The following is a 16,515-nucleotide window of genomic DNA, read 5'->3' as shown; positions in this document are numbered from 1 at the left end:
CACGGCCGCTCTGGTTGCCGACCCATCGCATCCGCATCCAGAAGTTAGGTCATTTTGCTGCAGCTTTTGCCCGAGATGAAAACTCACAGGCAGACTGTAGACAGAAGAAGCGGTTTAGCGCTCGGAGAAATTTGATGAAGCGACAAGGGTCCAACGTATTTTATCAGTTAGACTTTTTGGTAGCAAGGGATAGGGCTATCTAGGATTGCAGCGGTTCCAAATTAGATGAAGTCACTGCGGGTGCTTCCACACTGGGCATTTGCACAGCAAGATTGGTCGCCTGCTGCGCACACAACCGGTGCTGCGCGCTCCTGCCGTTTTGGTGGCTGCTTTGCGCAGCAACCGCCGTTGCTGGCTGCCCCATCTTTCGAGATATCTTCTCCCCTCTCTTTCTCCTCTCCTATCCACTCCTCCTTTCTTCATTCAATTTTTTGTGCAAATCGTACCTCACCGAGTAGAATGTCGTCGGAAGTGCCCATTCTGCCAGTTCACAGTGGGCCAGGGACCGATGGTCCGCAGGATTCGCTACGGGTCAAATACCAGTGGTTGGCGGTCTACTTCTTCTTCAACCTCGCCTTAACGATCTACAACAAGGCGGTTCTTGGAAACTTCCCATTTCCATACATTCTCACCGGCATTCACACTCTATGCGGTACGATCGGATGCCTATATTTTTATATGAAGGGAGCTTTCACTCTGACTTCCCTGTCGGACCGAGAGAACGTCACATTGTTCATGTTTTCTCTGCTGTACACCATCAATATTGCCATATCCAATGTCTCGCTTAATCTCGTTACCGTTCCGTTCCATCAGATAGTGCGCGCAATGACTCCATTTTTCACCGTTATTATCTACGTCATTGGCTACCGAAAGGTCTACTCTACCATGACTTATGTTTCGCTCATCCCTGTCGTCGCAGGCGTCGGGTTTGCGACCGCCGGCGATTACTATTTCACCCCCATGGGTTTCATCCTTACTCTCCTTGGCGCATTCCTTGCTGCCCTCAAGACCGTCGCCACGAACCGTGTCCAGACTGGCCGATTACGATTATCGCCATTGGAATTGCTTTTCCGAATGTCTCCTCTCGCATTCGCCCAGTGTCTCATCTATGCCTATTTCACTGGCGAGGCTGCCTCACTCCGGGACTACTGGCACAGTTCAATGACGGGCAATATGATGTTCAAGCTCCTCTTGAATGGCGCGATAGCCTTTGGCTTAAACGTTGTCTCGTTTACCGCCAACAAGAAGACTGGTGCACTTACGATGACTGTTGCTGCCAATGTCAAGCAGATCCTCACCATCGTCCTTGCGATAATGTTCTTCCACTTAGCCGTTACACCAATGAACGCCATAGGTATCATTCTCACGCTCACCGGTGGTGCGTGGTACGCGTATGTATCTATTTTATTTCTCGGCTAAAGCACGCGGATGCTAACACGGCGATTATAGTAAGGTCGAACTGGAGAACAAGCAGCGAAACACTTCAACCGCTGCTAGCCACCTGCAAAAGGACAAAGATACCGTGCCATTGAAGGCCTAATTGCATATCTCTGGTGTCAAAACTACGTATTGCGGTGACCACTGCGGCCAGGCGGGACCGGCAAACAATCTAACGGGTAACAAGATGAGTTTTAGAAGGGTGCAGGATAGCTGGATTGTGGCGTTTATTCATTTCTCAATCTTTTTTGAAAATATAGTTTGTAATGTAATATAGCAAACCGTCGTTGCCATTTATTTTCTGACTACTCATGTCCGTCATATTTTGACTCGACCGCATATTTGTTAATTTAATGCTTATGATATTGGGTGTGATTAGTATTCATGTTCTCTGTGGCATAGACAATAACTACTTGAATTGCATAGCTGCGCAGAGTTTAATTGCGCCGCGGATATCAGCTGCCTACCTGTCTTCTCTATTAACTGTGCGTATGCACTGAAAGTCAAAGAGCTAGTCGCCTCCGCAGCATTATCGAGGATGGCATAACAATATTGATGTAGAAATAGATCTAGTGATGTGATAGCTGGATGATAGAACTTAGTGACTTGCTATTTCCGAGATGACTGGAAGACTGACTCTCGCAGGAACTTGCCACTATAACACCGAATCTGGACGGACACCTTAGCTGCGAGATGCTCTGCTTGAAAGATAGTACCTTTGTCTGACGTCTGATAATCACGAAATGCTGCGACCAATGAAAGTTGTGTCCTCTGGATGTCAAGTTTATACGCATATGGAATTGCAATGAACATACGCACTATTTCATAAGGCCTCAAACAAGTCAGTGGCCCTTCACTATATGACATGATATTGCGCTGTTATCTTATAGTGAAGCCTCATGCGGCGTGAGATACCAGAGTCAGTATAGATGTCATGTGACAGTCTGAATGTTAGTCTGCATTACACTTTTGTCGCATTAAATTACTCTTAAGTAGTGTTCTGTATGGCTCGCCATATTGAGGAACTAAGTTTCTCAGGTGTGTCTTGAGGTGATATAGGTAAGCGTGAAGAATGAAGTCTTGGTTGAGGCCATGTGAAACGAAAGTTACTGAAATTATCCGCTTCGAATGTAGTCACAACCAAGTTACGCCCCGACGCTCTACACCAACAGTTTGAACCCACGTTCATTACTTTCTATCAAGAAGGTATCCTTGCCGCCTGAAGATTCTATTTTTGGCAATATTACCGGACCAGCGAGATGTCATTGAAAACCGATGTAATAGATCTTTCTTCACCATCTCCCGTCCGAGACACATCTCCACCTGCACAATCATCCGCGGTTATTGATCTAGACACCGATGTCGCGAATGCATCTGCAACTGAGCCTGCGAACATGCAGCCACCACATTATCTCGCCAGTCTTGATAGGGCCGCTATGGAGCGCGAACGACTGTTGCGTGTATCACAGTCCCTGGGTGGTGGGCGGCCAAAACGGCAGCGGCAAATGAGCGACGATGACGATGACGTGAATCTGGATGATGCAAGCGTAGAGGACCATGATGCTACTGAGAAGAGTATAGATGTCCACGATTCATATGCTGGAGTGGTCGCTGATGCACTTACTGGAATGGGCAGCAAACGCATCAGAGAGGACAAATCGATCCAACTACCCTACCCCCGGGGCGTTGTGAAGAAAACCGCAGTGAATGGATATCCCAGAAAAGGAGACGACATCACGATCGAAGAAGTGTTACAACCGGTACGCATGTCCCATGCATACAAAGACCAGATTCTGACAAGCTCATGCAGGCCAAACTGCGAACCGCAGTTCTCTCAGCATTCCAGTGGGACTATGAATGGATCCTCGACAAGATATTCTTAGGACGAACACAGCTGGTATTGGTGGCTCCAGCGAAAGGCCACGAAGGCCGGGAGGCCCTCAGATCAATGCTGTCACCCGTTCCCAATGTGCGGTTATGCACACCCAGCATGGACGGTCTTATCAACTGCATGCACTCCAAACTACAGCTTCTTTTCTATGACACATACCTGAGAGTTTGTGTACCTTCGGCAAATTTGACAAACTATGATTGGGGCGAGGGCGATGGTGTCATTGAAAATATTATGTACATTCACGATTTCCCATTGCGCGAGAACAGACATTCTGTTAATGCCGAAATTCCTCGGTTTGCGAAGGAGTTAATATATTTTGTGGAGGCGCAAGATATGCTTCCAGATATCGTGGATCGACTGAAGAAACAGGTGCTCTGGGAGAATACAGAACACGTACGATTCGTGCATTCAATAGGTGGTGAGCACCGGGAGGAGTCACGGATATGGAGGACTGGATACCCTGGGTTATCCAAGGCCGTAAGAGAATTGGGCGGGAATGGGCGTAGCGAGGCTCAGATTGACTATGTCATCTCCTCCTTGGGTAGCGTGACCCCGGTACTCGTTGAGGCCATATACAAGGCTGCTACTGGTCAGTATAAATGCTCTGTGTCTCATCAGCCGGAGAGTTCAAAAAAGTCTTTTTTAACATGACCTGTCAGGGAAGCAAATGTCGATATCAACATATCCTCGGTCTTCAGAATCCAGCTTTGCGCCCATAAAGACGCGGATACGCGTATATTTCCCGACTCACGACACAGTTGCTACCTCAAAGGGTGGCTTCACGAGTGCAGGAACGATATGTTTCTCAAGATCATATTGGAACAAACCCTTGTTTCCAAAACAGATTATCCGAGATGGAAGGTCTGTCAGACGCGGATGTCTTATGCACGACAAGGTCATGCTGGTCCGATATGAACGTCCTGCTGACGCATCGGATGGAACACAGGTAGCAGGAGTGGCGTATATCGGGAGCGCGAACATGTCTGAATCTGCTTGGTACGTGATTCTTGATCCGTTGTGAATTGTGGAAGACAGGTCTAACTGATGGCACAGGGGTAAGCTGGTGAATGACTCGGTTACCAAGCGCTTGAAGTTGAACATAAGGTATGTGAGATTTTCTCCGATAGAAGGTGATGAGTAATGGTAACGGTATTTGTAGGAACTGGGAATGCGGAGTGTTAATACGGGTACCTGCAGTTGCAGTATCACAAGACCAACCCATGAAAAGCGTGGAGGAAACTTTTGCTGGAGTCGTGCCCACTCCGATGGAAACGACACGGACCGAGTATAATAATAAGCTGCCTTGGTTTTTCACGGAAGCCGAGTGGAGAAAATATCACTAGGATGAGCATGGTTGAATATTTTTGCATGTAAGGCGGACTACAAGGGAAATTGTCGAGCTGCGAATTGTTGTTACGATTGCATTCTTGATGTACATTAGGCGAATTTGGTGCTATAGAATGACGAATAGAGACGTGCGGTACGAAGCATACGTATTAGTAGAACCAAAGGCGGCAGATGCCACACGTAAAACAACCTGCAAGGACAATCCTAAGGAGAATTAAAGGTCAACAGTTTCTGTATCTGACAATTAGCCGTGATTAGTCTGACTAAAACATTATCCGTTTCCCGATGCCATGCAAGCCCAGCGCGATGAACAATTTCAATATCGAGTACGAATTAGCAACAACTTGAGTGTGTTTGAATCCTATTCCCCAATGATTCTCCTTGGTGGTTAGTATGCAATCTGGATCCTTAGATAGTTAGACAGCAGCAATTACACTAGCCGTAAATAGGACAATTGCAATCTAAAATGTACATTACGTTATTTGTGTGTTTAAAGTGACAAATACACAGATTTAGTTAGTGTCTCTAGAAAGAGGAATAATTAGGAGAACCTGATTTACGTCATCATGCATGTTCTCCTGCAATGTTCTACGGGTTAGGGTAGATACCTTTATCCTTGGCCGCGCCGCTGACCTGAATTCAAAGGCTATCTACAGTTGGATCAGCTCTGCCAGTTCGCAATTGATGATACGTTTGCATTTTCTTTTGCTTGCATAGATTGTAGATTATTAGGAACAGAGAGATAGGTGAATACAGCAGTTAGGATAGCTATCTGGGACGATGTTGGAAGGACTGGTGGCTTCGTTGCTGAATAGGTTCTTGGTACGTTTATGTTAGGATCGGCGACTGCATTCTCTTTGTTGATGCAATTCGAGCTTACCGTTTAACTTGCGTTACTGGTTTGTTTGTAAATGCTAATGGAATTATAGGGAGCTTACGTATGTCGGATTTTCCTATCGGAGAATTTTGAAGCGCTTTCCTGGACGCTGTAAGATCGGTTTCAAGTATTAACACTGTGTATTTAGGTCAAGAATTTCGACCCCAAGCAGCTGAACATCGGAATATGGAGCGGAGACGTGAAGTTAAGAAAGCTAGAGCTGAAGCGAGAGGTAAGGTTTGGATAGAATCGACGTAGATGGAAATTGCTGCTAACGGGATCAACCAGGCTTTAGACAAGTTTCGTCTGCCGATCGACGTCGTTGAGGGTCACCTGGGAGAATTGACTTTGCAGATCCCGTGGTCTAATTTGAAGAATAAGCCTGTGAAGATATTTATTGAAAATGTCTACTTGCTGGCTATTCCCAAGGCAAATCAAGAAGTAAGCATCTACAGACTATTGTTGGTATTGGGGAAGCGATACTAATTGAGCACTTGTAGTACGACGAGGCTGAGGAAGAGAGACGGAAACAGTTACTGAAGCTAGAACGATTAGAAGATTCCGAGTTGCTTTTACAGGCTCAGCCTTCGACGATAACTCCTGAGGAGCAGAAGAAGAACCAGAGTTTCACGGAGTCGTTGGTGACAAAGGTGTGGCCAGTTGAACACGGTCAAAGACATTACGTTTCTGACTGAGTTTAGATCATTGACAATCTGCAAATCAGTGTTAAGAATATTCATTTCAGATATGAAGATACAATTTCAGCGCCAGGGGTGTGTACATACTATTGCTCTAGGGTATATCCAACTGACTAACCACACATGCAGCACCCATTTGCCCTCGGTATTACTCTTGCGGAATTTTCCGCAGTATCGGCTGACGAAGCTTGGAACCCGATATTCATTCAAGACAACGTTCTCACCACACACAAGCTTTCTAAACTGGAAAATCTTGCAGTGTACTGGAACACTGACTCAGAAATGCTCAGTGAACAACCACGGTTACAGTCCATACTAGACGCATTCTCAAGACTAATTCCACACGACAAGATGTCGTCTGGTAAACCGCCGCCACATCAGTACGTACTCAAGCCAGTTTCAGGTCAGGGCCGTATTACGATTCACAAGGGATCAGTGTCATCGATCGCCAATTCGAAGGCTGAGTTGTTCTTCGATGAACTTGGATTCGTGTTGGATGAATTCCAGTATCGAGATGCACTTATGATGGTTGATCTATTCCATTTTTACATTCGTACTGAGCAATTTAAGAATTTGCGCCCCAAGGTGTCGGTTAAGGAGGATCCGAAGCAGTGGTTCAGATTTGCAGGGAATGTCATTCTGCGAGAAATCCATGAGAGACGGCGGCAGTGGTCTTGGGCATTTTTCAAAGAGCGACGAGATGATAGAAAACGGTACATCGAACTGTACAAGGCCAAAATCCTTGGTGACACAGCGAATCCACTAACTTCAGCCATGGCGGACGAGTTGAAAGCGTTGGAATGGAAATTGTCATTGGAGGACATTCGATTTTATCGAACATTAGCGAACAGCCAACTTCGAAAGGAACGAAGGAAACCAAAGACAATTACTGATGCGAAGACGGCGAGCTCGAACGAGAATGCAGCTACAAAGCGCTCATGGTGGGATTGGGCTAGGGGTTCGACTCCTGCCAATACCGAGCCGTCGACGCCTACAAGGGATACGCCGCCAGAGGATTCAGCTGTAATGACCGATCAACAGCGGAAGGAGCTATATGACGCAATCGAATGGGATGAAGAGCAGAAGCCTTCTGCGGATGTTCTGGAGTTACCTCGTGATGCAGTCAAGTTGCAGCTAAAGGTCTCACTGGCAATGGGCAGTTTTGCGCTGAAAAATGACCCGCATGGTGCGGCCACCGAGATTCTGAAACTTCTTTTTGATACTTTTTCCATGAATTTCTTACAGAGGCCAGATTCCTTCTTAGTCGACCTCAGTTTGCAGGAGTTGAAGGTACACGACGGCACAACGCAAGGATCGTTATATCCAGACATCGTCCGATCAAAGACAGTTCGTCCAGGAATTGATCATCCGCACCTTCTAGACGTTGAATCTGTGGACGATGAAGTTCGGCCTGAGCCTGATTCAGTTTTCTTCCTCACTTTCGAAAAGAATCCGCTTGATGAGTCAGCAGACTCCAGATTGACTCTGAAGATGGGAAGTATGGAGATATATTACAATAAGACCTTCATAGAGGAAATTGCACAATTTTTCAAACCTCCAAAGACACATATGGAGAGTTTTGGCGCATTATTGTATGCTGCCGGTGCTACAGTCGAAGGCATCACAAACCAAACTCGAGCCGGCTTGGAATACGCGTTACAAGAGCATAAGACTCTGAATGCCAAGCTTGATCTTCAGGCGCCTCTCCTCATTTTACCTTCAAGTGTGATTGAGCATGATGCGCCTTGTCTTGTGCTTGATGCCGGTCACATTAGTATGGTATCGAATTTGGTCGATAAGTCGACTATCAGAGAGGTTCAGAATAAGCAGTCAACTCAGTACCAAGAAGACGACTACAAGGCTTTGATGTCGCTTATGTATGATAAATTCCAGCTCAATCTGGAATCGACCCAGGTATGATTTATTTTGCCATGGAATCGAGAAATATGCTAACGCAGAGATGTAGGTCCTTGTTGGCCCCAGTGTTGACGAAACCATAGATCAATTATATAGCACCGCAGATACGGTCAAGCATTTCCACATTGTCGACCGGATCAACATGAATTTACTAGTCGAAATATCAATTCTTCCGAACGCGTCGAATCTTACCAAGTTCAAAGTGTCCGGACATTTGCCTGTTCTTCATGCGTCCATGTCCGATGTGAAATATAAGATCTTGATGCATCTAATCAGTTCCAGCATTCCAAATCTATCATTCACCGACTTGGAAGAAGACAGCAGAATAGAGGAGTTGGAGATGGATTTCGAGGCTCCTGCAGCTCCAAAGACTACTGGAGAGAACAGTAACGATTCGCAGTCTTCACGTCCTACTGCATTTAGGTTCAGGTCGCAGTCGGATCTCGAGAGGGTGGTTGAGATCAGTGATTTCATCGATGACGGCGATGAAGACGATGACGATGATGACACTTTTGTGGAGGCCGAAGAAGGATCAAGTCATTCTGTGGCCTTGAGCGATAATCGTGGTAAAAACAGAAACGGCAACAGTGCTGACAACAGCCACGAGCAGCGCACATTTGAGTTTATCTTTACTGTGGATAGAGTTCAGGGGTCACTTTACCGGGGTGGACCAGTTTCTGGTGGAGTGTCTCGCGAGATTGACGACGACTTTTCGAAGAGCCATCTGCTTGTCGATATTATTCTTGATCACTTTGAGCTTGTGTTCTACAGCAGAGCCTATGATATGCATGCTGAGGTCATTCTTGGAAAGCTGAGCGTGGAAGATAGAATCGAAGAAAACCCTAAACCGGAGTTTAGTCAACTGATTTCATCTGATTCCTACTACGATGCGCAGGCGAGCCAGAGGGCCGTTGTCGGTAAGGAGTCAAATTTGTTCCATATTAAATACTCTAAAGTGGCCAAGGAATCTCCCGAGTATTTGACAGTCTTCGAGGGTATTGATCAGAACGTCGAAGTGTCGATTTCAACATTGAACTTTGTCATTACACGGAAATCAATTCTGACGTTACTCGACTTTCTGGCCTCCACCTTTTCCTCGCCGCCGAATGAGGATGACGACGACCGGCTCATTGAAGTAGATGAATCAAGCGACAGCGAGACTGATATAGCCTCAACGGTCCAGCCCAACAGTTCTCCAGATAAAATGAAGTTAAAATTGAATTTGTCGAGTATCGTTCTTGTCCTCAATGATGACGGTGTGCGCCTAGCAACGGTACGGTTCGATCAGGCCGACGTTGGAATATTCTCGATGGGCAAGACCATTCGTGTCGGGGCTCGGCTAGGAAATTTCAAGTTACATGATCACATGAGTGATGAGTTTGGCGAGGCAGTGTCGAATCAGTTAGTTTCTATTCAAGGTGAAGAATTGGCCGATTTTAGATATGAAACTTTCGATCCGAACGCGTTCACAGTTGTATATCCAGGATATAATGCTTCAGTCTACTTTCGATCGGGCTCAATCAAGGTCAATTTTGTTGATGAGTCTTTCAGACGGATTTTGCAATTTCTGGCTAAGTTTGCAGAAATGAAGACGCTCTATGATTCGGCTAGACAAGCGGCTGTGAACCAGGCGTCGCAAATGAAAGACCCGGATAAAATCCGCTTCGACGTTATTGTGCGGACGCCTATTTTAGTGTTTTCGCGAGACTGTCCATTTGACAATCCTGACAAGTGCAGCAATATCCGAACGGATGTTGTGACAGTTCACCTTGGTGAGATGTATATTCAGAACACTTTCAGCACACTTGAGAATGGTATAACCGGACGTACTACTCCAGTTAATAAGATCCACGCCGGTATTCGGCAGACTAGAATCACGTCTGTATTCCACTTCCCCGAAGATGTTGTTCAAGAGCTACAAATGATCGAGAATCTGGATATCACCTTTAAGATGGTGTATGTTGAGCACACGCCAGGAGTCGACCGACCGGCGTTAGAAATTGTGGGCTCGATGTCAGATGTCAATCTTATTCTCACGGAATCGCAGTATATCTTCTTAATTAGTCTCTTGAAATCATTCTCTACTACGTTCCAAGCGCCTCCGCCGCAGCTGGATGAAGCGGCTATGAATATGCGTCGTGCGGCTGCCACAAGCGCGAAGGACGTAGAAGCTTCTACACGACCTCGAGTGCATTCTAAGGCATCAGCAAATAAGGTAGTGGTCGGTAGTGTCAATGAAGAAAAGAATAATAAAATCACTCGTGCTGATGAATTGTTCACGAAAATGGATTTTGTTTTCCGACTACAGACTCTCGCACTGGAATTGTTCAATGATACTGATGGCGAAACAATAACTTCGACTCCGGCCAGTCTATCCAAGTTTGCACTCACAGGCACTGATACTAAGATGCGGATGAAATCCGACGATTCAATTGAGTCAGAGTTCCATATCAAGTCTTTCACAATTTATGATAGCAGGCAGAGTCAGAAAAATAAGTTCCGGAAGATAGTGCCGCCGATTCTACATGATGGTTATCAGTTCATGGCAAGTGTCTCGACCATAAAGAACGACAGCGGTGCGCAGGATGTTACGGCAATACTGTCCATAGATAGTCCGCGCTTTATCTTTGCGATCGATTATATTTTTGCGTTGAAGGCCTATTTCTTGGACTCTCTGCAGACAGAAGACGACATTACCGATCGCGACTTAGAGGATCTGACTGATTCAGATTCTACTTTGGTTGAACAAGGTAGCGACGACAAGGATGATGCGACAGAAGACGAGGAAAGCGCGGTTGGAAACATTGGAACCGTTCCTCTCGATGTGGATGAGACAATGGCAATGAACTTGTCTTTCCGTATCAATGTCGTTGATGCCTCTGTCATATTGATCGCAAATCCTCTAATTGCAAGTTCCGAAGCCATTGTCCTCCGTATCAAGGAGATCATGATGACCCAGCAGAACGTGTTTACTCTAATGACCAGACAAGTTGGGATCTATCTTTGTAGGATGGATTTATTTGAAGAAAATCGTTTGAGAATCCTGGATGATTTTAATCTCATTTTGTCCATCGATAACAATGCTGGAAGGATTCAGCATAAGACAAGTATCAACATTGGCGTTGACTCCCTGGTGCTACGATTATCATTGCGCGATATTCTGCTTGCATCGTCGATCGTACACAGGGCTGCAGAATTATCACCGGAGCAACGCAAGCCGATTCAAAGACGATCTTATTCTCGATTCTCGTCGAATAAGCGTTTGAAGCAATTGGCAAAGCGGTCGACCAAATCGGTCCATAGTTCAAGCCGTGCTCTTGTGTCTAGTGAGGCCCGTAGTGGCAAAAGCGTCACGACGGAATCTAGAGGAACGTATTCTGCATTACTGAAGAACGAGGAACTAACTGCCGATTTTGATGGCTTAAGACTTGTCCTGATTGGTGGCGTCCACGAGCTGCCATTGTTGGATATGTGCATTAAGCAGTTCCCATTCCATATCCGCAATTGGTCTACGGAGATGGGTGCTGACACGAGTGTTGAAATGTTTGTCAACGTATACAATTATTCCAAATCTGCATGGGAACCTCTCGTGGAGCCATGGCAGCTTGGCTTCCATATGACACGTACTGTTCAGCCGGAGAATCTATCTATTAATTTCAACTCTCGCAAGACTCTCGAATTGACTGTCACCTCTCAGACTATCGCAATGTTGTCAAATTCCATCGAGATGATGTCTGGCGACAGCGATTTGCTGTCTCGACCGCCGGATGCGAATGCACCATATCGTATCAAGAATCAGACAGGATACACACTTCAAGTTTGGGTTGATAATGTTGATAACACAGAGTATGCTATGGCGAAAGAGATTGCGGATGGTGAGGAAGTGCCGTGGAGATTCGATGACTGGCGTAAACTTCGTGAGGTATGCATGCAATGGCAGCCTACTACACCCGTATCAATACGCTAACGCTGTTACAGAATCTTAATGAAGACTCCCAGCACGGAACCGTTGGTGTGCGCTTGAAGGATACGAATTTTGATGCAGTTACCCGTATACAGGCCAATAAGGAGGGCGAGGCGCTCTACGTTCTTCAGCCCAAGACCATGAAAGTTGCTCATAGACTTATTTGCGAGGTAAAGCTGCGGGAAGACAAAGTGAAACATATTACATTCCGATCAGCACTGCTTGTGGAGAACAATACGCAAATTCCCATTGATCTGCTGGTCGGAGATGATATTGTAGCGAATGCGAAGATAATGACAATTGGTACGAACATGTTATTATTGGTTTGCTGACAGCGCATACTAACATAGTATCAGTCCCTGGAGAAAGTCAAGCAATCCCGATAGAGCAGTTGTTTGATCAGACGTTCAAGATTCGCCCAGGAGGTAAATAAAGCGCCGGGATAGTATAGTGAATTTCGCTAACAGTCTTAGTTGGACTCGGATTTCAATGGTGCGAGGAGACATTGTATTGGCGAACGTTCATGCAGAAGTACTCGCCGTATTTGACTTGCAAGAGCGAGACGGACGATGGTCAAGATGATCCCGCATCATTTTATTTCCAAGTTCATGCGATTTATGACAAGTCTGAACCTCTTACGCGACTGTATCCTCACATGAGAGTTCGGATTTCGGCTCCTATAGAGATTCAGAATCTTCTTCCATATGGTTTCACGTATAAGATTTACGACAAGAATACACGCCAAGAGTGGTCCAATTTCCTGCGCAAGGGACTACTAAGCCCGATCCATGTTGTGAAGCTATCACATTTGTTGTTGCTTAGTGTTCATATGAAGGACGGTGGTTTTGAGCGTACAGAATTTGCGGTAATCAATTCTCGTCTTCAGGATGAGTTCCAGCGGGAAAGTTCGTTTGCCACTAGACATCAGGACGGACAGAAGTTGCATTTGCAACTACATTATTAGTATGAGCAGTTGAAACATTTCGATAATAGTGACCTTGGCTAACATTTCTTAAGCACCATACCAGAAAGTGGAGGGGCTTTCCGCGTTTCTATTTACAGTCCGTACCTTATATTGAATAAGACTGGAATGGATATTCAGATAAAGGCTCGATCTGTGATTGCCTCATCGAAGTTCACATCAGAGGAAGTTGAGGGTGATGGTAGGTGTTCCGCAGATTGAGTAAGGATTCCAGATACTGACTATAATGTTCTCTACAGCTTCGAAGAAGCGAGCAATTCCTAAAATGTTCTCATATGTCACGGACGATCGGTCTAACCGAGCCTTGCTGAGAGTCGGTGATTCAATGTGGAGCCGACCACAAAGTTTTGAGGCAATTGGCGGGAACACTGATGCCGTTATCACGTCTAACGACAGGAACAGAGAGATCCACGTTGGAATCCACGTGTCAGAAGGTCAAGGAAAGGTACGTGCAAGCGCAAATTAAAATGGTCTATATTCTGACTTGTCTAGTATAAAATGACGAAGATTGTTACCATAAGTCCGCGATTTGTTTTAAAGAACAAACTATTAGAGGATCTGAATATTCGCGAGCCTGGGTCATCAATGGTGATGGTCATTAAAGCTGGTGAAGTCCTACCACTTCACTTTATGCAGCAAGTCCCTGAGAAACAACTGACGTTAAGCTTTCCGATGACGGGGGCGCATTGGTAAATTACTTTCATGCTGAAGTATGGAGAGCTCTTCTAACAATTGCAAAGGTCGGCGCCATTTAACATTTCTGATCTCGGCAGGACGCACGTCAAGGTCGTCAAACCTGGTGAGGGACAGAAGTTGCTGAAGATTGAAATTCTGATCGAGCAAGCCACGATTTTCCTTCATATTGATGTGGAAAAGAGTAACTGGCCCTACTCTATTCGAAATTTCAGTAATACTGAGTTCACTTTCTATCAAGCGGTAGGTGTACTTGAATAAGTCTAATGGCGACTCTAACGGTTTTAAGAATCCTTACATCACTTATGATGACGACGAAGACATGACATACCTCAATAACAGCAAGCGATTCCGGCCGATTGTGTATCGGCTACCTCGTAAGAGTGTCATGCCATATGCATGGGATTATCCTGCAGCCAGTCAAAAGGAGCTTGTTATTTGTGCACATGGTGCAGAAAGACACGTGCCTTTGGCTGAGATAGGGAATCTGGTTCCGATGAAGATTCCGGCTACCCAAAATAGCCGGCCTGTGACGATTGATATCAATGTTGTCGCAGATGGACCAATTCAGACGCTCGTACTATCGGATTATGATCCGACTCGCAGCTTATACAAGCCTAAATATAATGCGTCACAAAGCAGCTTCTCCAGCGCAACTGGATCTACTGCAACTCTTGGCGGCTTTGAAGTAGTCGAGGATGATGGAGATATCACCTTCCGTGCAGTGGTCAATCTGGAAGGTATTGGTATTTCATTAATTAACACACGAATGCAAGAACTGTGCTATATCACTTTCCGTGGTTTTGAGATCAAGTACAACGAGTCCGCTATCTACCAGACTTTGAGTACGAAACTCAAGTGGGTTCAGATCGATAACGAACTGTTCGGTGGTATCTATCCGATTGTTTTGTATCCTAGTGTACTCCCACAGACCGCGAAGGAAATGGAGAATCATCCTACATTGTCGGCATCCGTTACTCGAGTTAAAGACGACTCTCACGGGGTGCTGTATGTCAAGTACGCGACAATCTTGCTACAGCAGATGACTGTGGAAATAGATGAGGATTTCCTGTTTGCGTTACTTGATTTTTCTAAAGTTCCAGGCGCTAGCTGGACTACTAGTGTCGAAGACAAACTGTGTGATGACGAGCTTAATGTTCCCGAGCCTGAGCAATCGCCAGCTGGACGAGATGTTTATTTTGAAGTTTTGCATATCCAGCCCGCGCAGATGGACTTGTCTTTTGTCCGCACTGAGCGCGTGAATGTCGAAGACAAGACCTCATCGCAAAATGCTATCATGTTTTTCCTGAATATTTTGACTATGGCAATTGGTAACATCAACGATGCTCCAGTGCAATTGAACGCCTTAGTGTTAGAGAATGCTCGAGTATCACTGCCAATGCTGGCACATTTGATGGCGACGCATTATGGGCAGCAATTCTTATTCCAAGTACACAACATTTTGGGATCGGCTGATTTCTTGGGTAATCCTGTTGGCTTATTCAATAACTTAAGTTCTGGTGTTATGGATATATTTTACGAGCCCTATCAGGGATTCATTATGAACGACAGACCTCAGGAGCTTGGTATCGGATTGGCCAAGGGTGGCTTGAGTTTCCTGAAAAAATCCGTTTTTGGTGTCTCGGACAGTATTGCCAAAGTGACAGGCAGCATCTCGAAAGGTCTCGCAGTTGCCACACTGGATAAGCAATTTCAAGATAGGCGGCGAATCAGCCGAGTGAGAAATCGTCCAAAACATGCGTTATATGGCGTTACTGCGGGAGCCAACTCATTCGTCGAAGGTCTCGCTAGCGGCATTTCGGGCGTGGCTTTAGCACCCATGAAGGGGGCTTCTGAAGAAGGAGCGACCGGATTTTTTAAGGGTCTCGGAAAAGGTCTTGTGGGCCTGCCGACGAAGACAGCTATCGGCTTGTTCGACCTGGCGAGTAACGTCAGTGAGGGGATTCGCAACACTACGACTGTTTTCGATGCCCAGGGTATCGACCGTGTCCGTCTACCAAGATTCATTGGACGTGACAAGACGGTTAGGCCATATAATCAGCGAGAAGCTATAGGTCAAGCGTGGCTGAAGCAGCTGAATGAGGGCGACTACTTCAACGAAGAATATGTGGCTCATATGTCTCTTCCCGGCGAGGAGCTTGTTGTCATTGTGACATACACTAGAATTCTTCTTATGCACACTCGTCGAATGACGGCACAGTGGGATGTTCAGTTCGATAAATTGCAGACAGTATCCATGGAAAAGGGTGGCATTGCATTAATTTTATGGGGAGGCATTCAGGGACCATTTATTCCGATTGCGGACGATTCCGCGAGACAGTTCTTGTATAATAAGATTGGGCATGCGGTGGAAGAGTATAATCAGTACAGACAGACGCTTGTGTAGGGAGCGGTTGACAGAAGATGTATTCGGTAGTTTGTGTTCAATCGTAATATGATGATGGGCTAAATATTTAAGGAAACTAGGGTGGTCAGGTTTATGGGATGATGTTATTTGGCATGGTGATCTAGTCATTTTAGAATTTATGTGGTATAGATTGGCAATAGTAGCATTAACAATTGTTGGTCTGGATGAAAATAGTTGCGTACGCGAGGTAACATCATGTGTTCCATTTACGCCCGTGAAAACTTTCGTGGACAGCAGTATCGTAAGGAATCGAAGGCTTTTGGGAAGAACCTGGAACG

General features: G+C 45.7%; 3 protein-coding genes across 3 annotated transcripts; all 3 read left to right on the top strand.

The window, feature by feature from the left end:
- Positions 1-459: 459 nt before the first annotated feature.
- V1508DRAFT_404942 (triose-phosphate transporter family-domain-containing protein) lies at positions 460-1,540 on the top strand (the record flags this gene model as incomplete). The annotated part of the gene is made up of 2 exons (XM_066938666.1): positions 460-1,391; positions 1,450-1,540. 2 exons carry the CDS (start codon positions 460-462, stop codon positions 1,538-1,540), a joined length of 1,023 nt encoding a protein of 340 aa, XP_066795142.1.
- Positions 1,541-2,696: 1,156 nt separating this feature from the next.
- Positions 2,697-4,674, top strand: V1508DRAFT_398207 (tyrosyl-DNA phosphodiesterase-domain-containing protein; the record flags this gene model as incomplete). Its single annotated transcript, XM_066938197.1, has 5 exons — positions 2,697-3,197; positions 3,248-3,920; positions 3,991-4,327; positions 4,385-4,435; positions 4,491-4,674. The coding sequence occupies 5 exons, from the start codon at positions 2,697-2,699 to the stop codon at positions 4,672-4,674; spliced, it is 1,746 nt and encodes a 581-aa protein (XP_066795141.1).
- Positions 4,675-5,458: 784 nt separating this feature from the next.
- V1508DRAFT_356293 (uncharacterized protein) lies at positions 5,459-16,216 on the top strand (the record flags this gene model as incomplete). Its single annotated transcript, XM_066936985.1, has 15 exons — positions 5,459-5,500; positions 5,704-5,787; positions 5,844-5,996; positions 6,056-6,205; positions 6,257-6,328; positions 6,383-8,167; positions 8,220-12,092; positions 12,149-12,437; positions 12,491-12,559; positions 12,608-13,097; positions 13,152-13,297; positions 13,356-13,561; positions 13,609-13,805; positions 13,857-14,052; positions 14,099-16,216. 15 exons carry the CDS (start codon positions 5,459-5,461, stop codon positions 16,214-16,216), a joined length of 9,870 nt encoding a protein of 3,289 aa, XP_066795140.1.
- Positions 16,217-16,515: the final 299 nt, after the last annotated feature.

This window comes from Lipomyces doorenjongii (assembly GCF_038497915.1).
Source record: "Lipomyces doorenjongii strain NRRL Y-27504 unplaced genomic scaffold V1508scaffold_33, whole genome shotgun sequence".
In the NCBI taxonomy this organism is placed as follows: Eukaryota; Fungi; Ascomycota; class Lipomycetes; order Lipomycetales; family Lipomycetaceae; genus Lipomyces; species Lipomyces doorenjongii.
The sequence above is the reverse complement of the archived record's forward strand: the minus strand, read 5'-3'. Positions and strand labels throughout refer to the sequence as shown.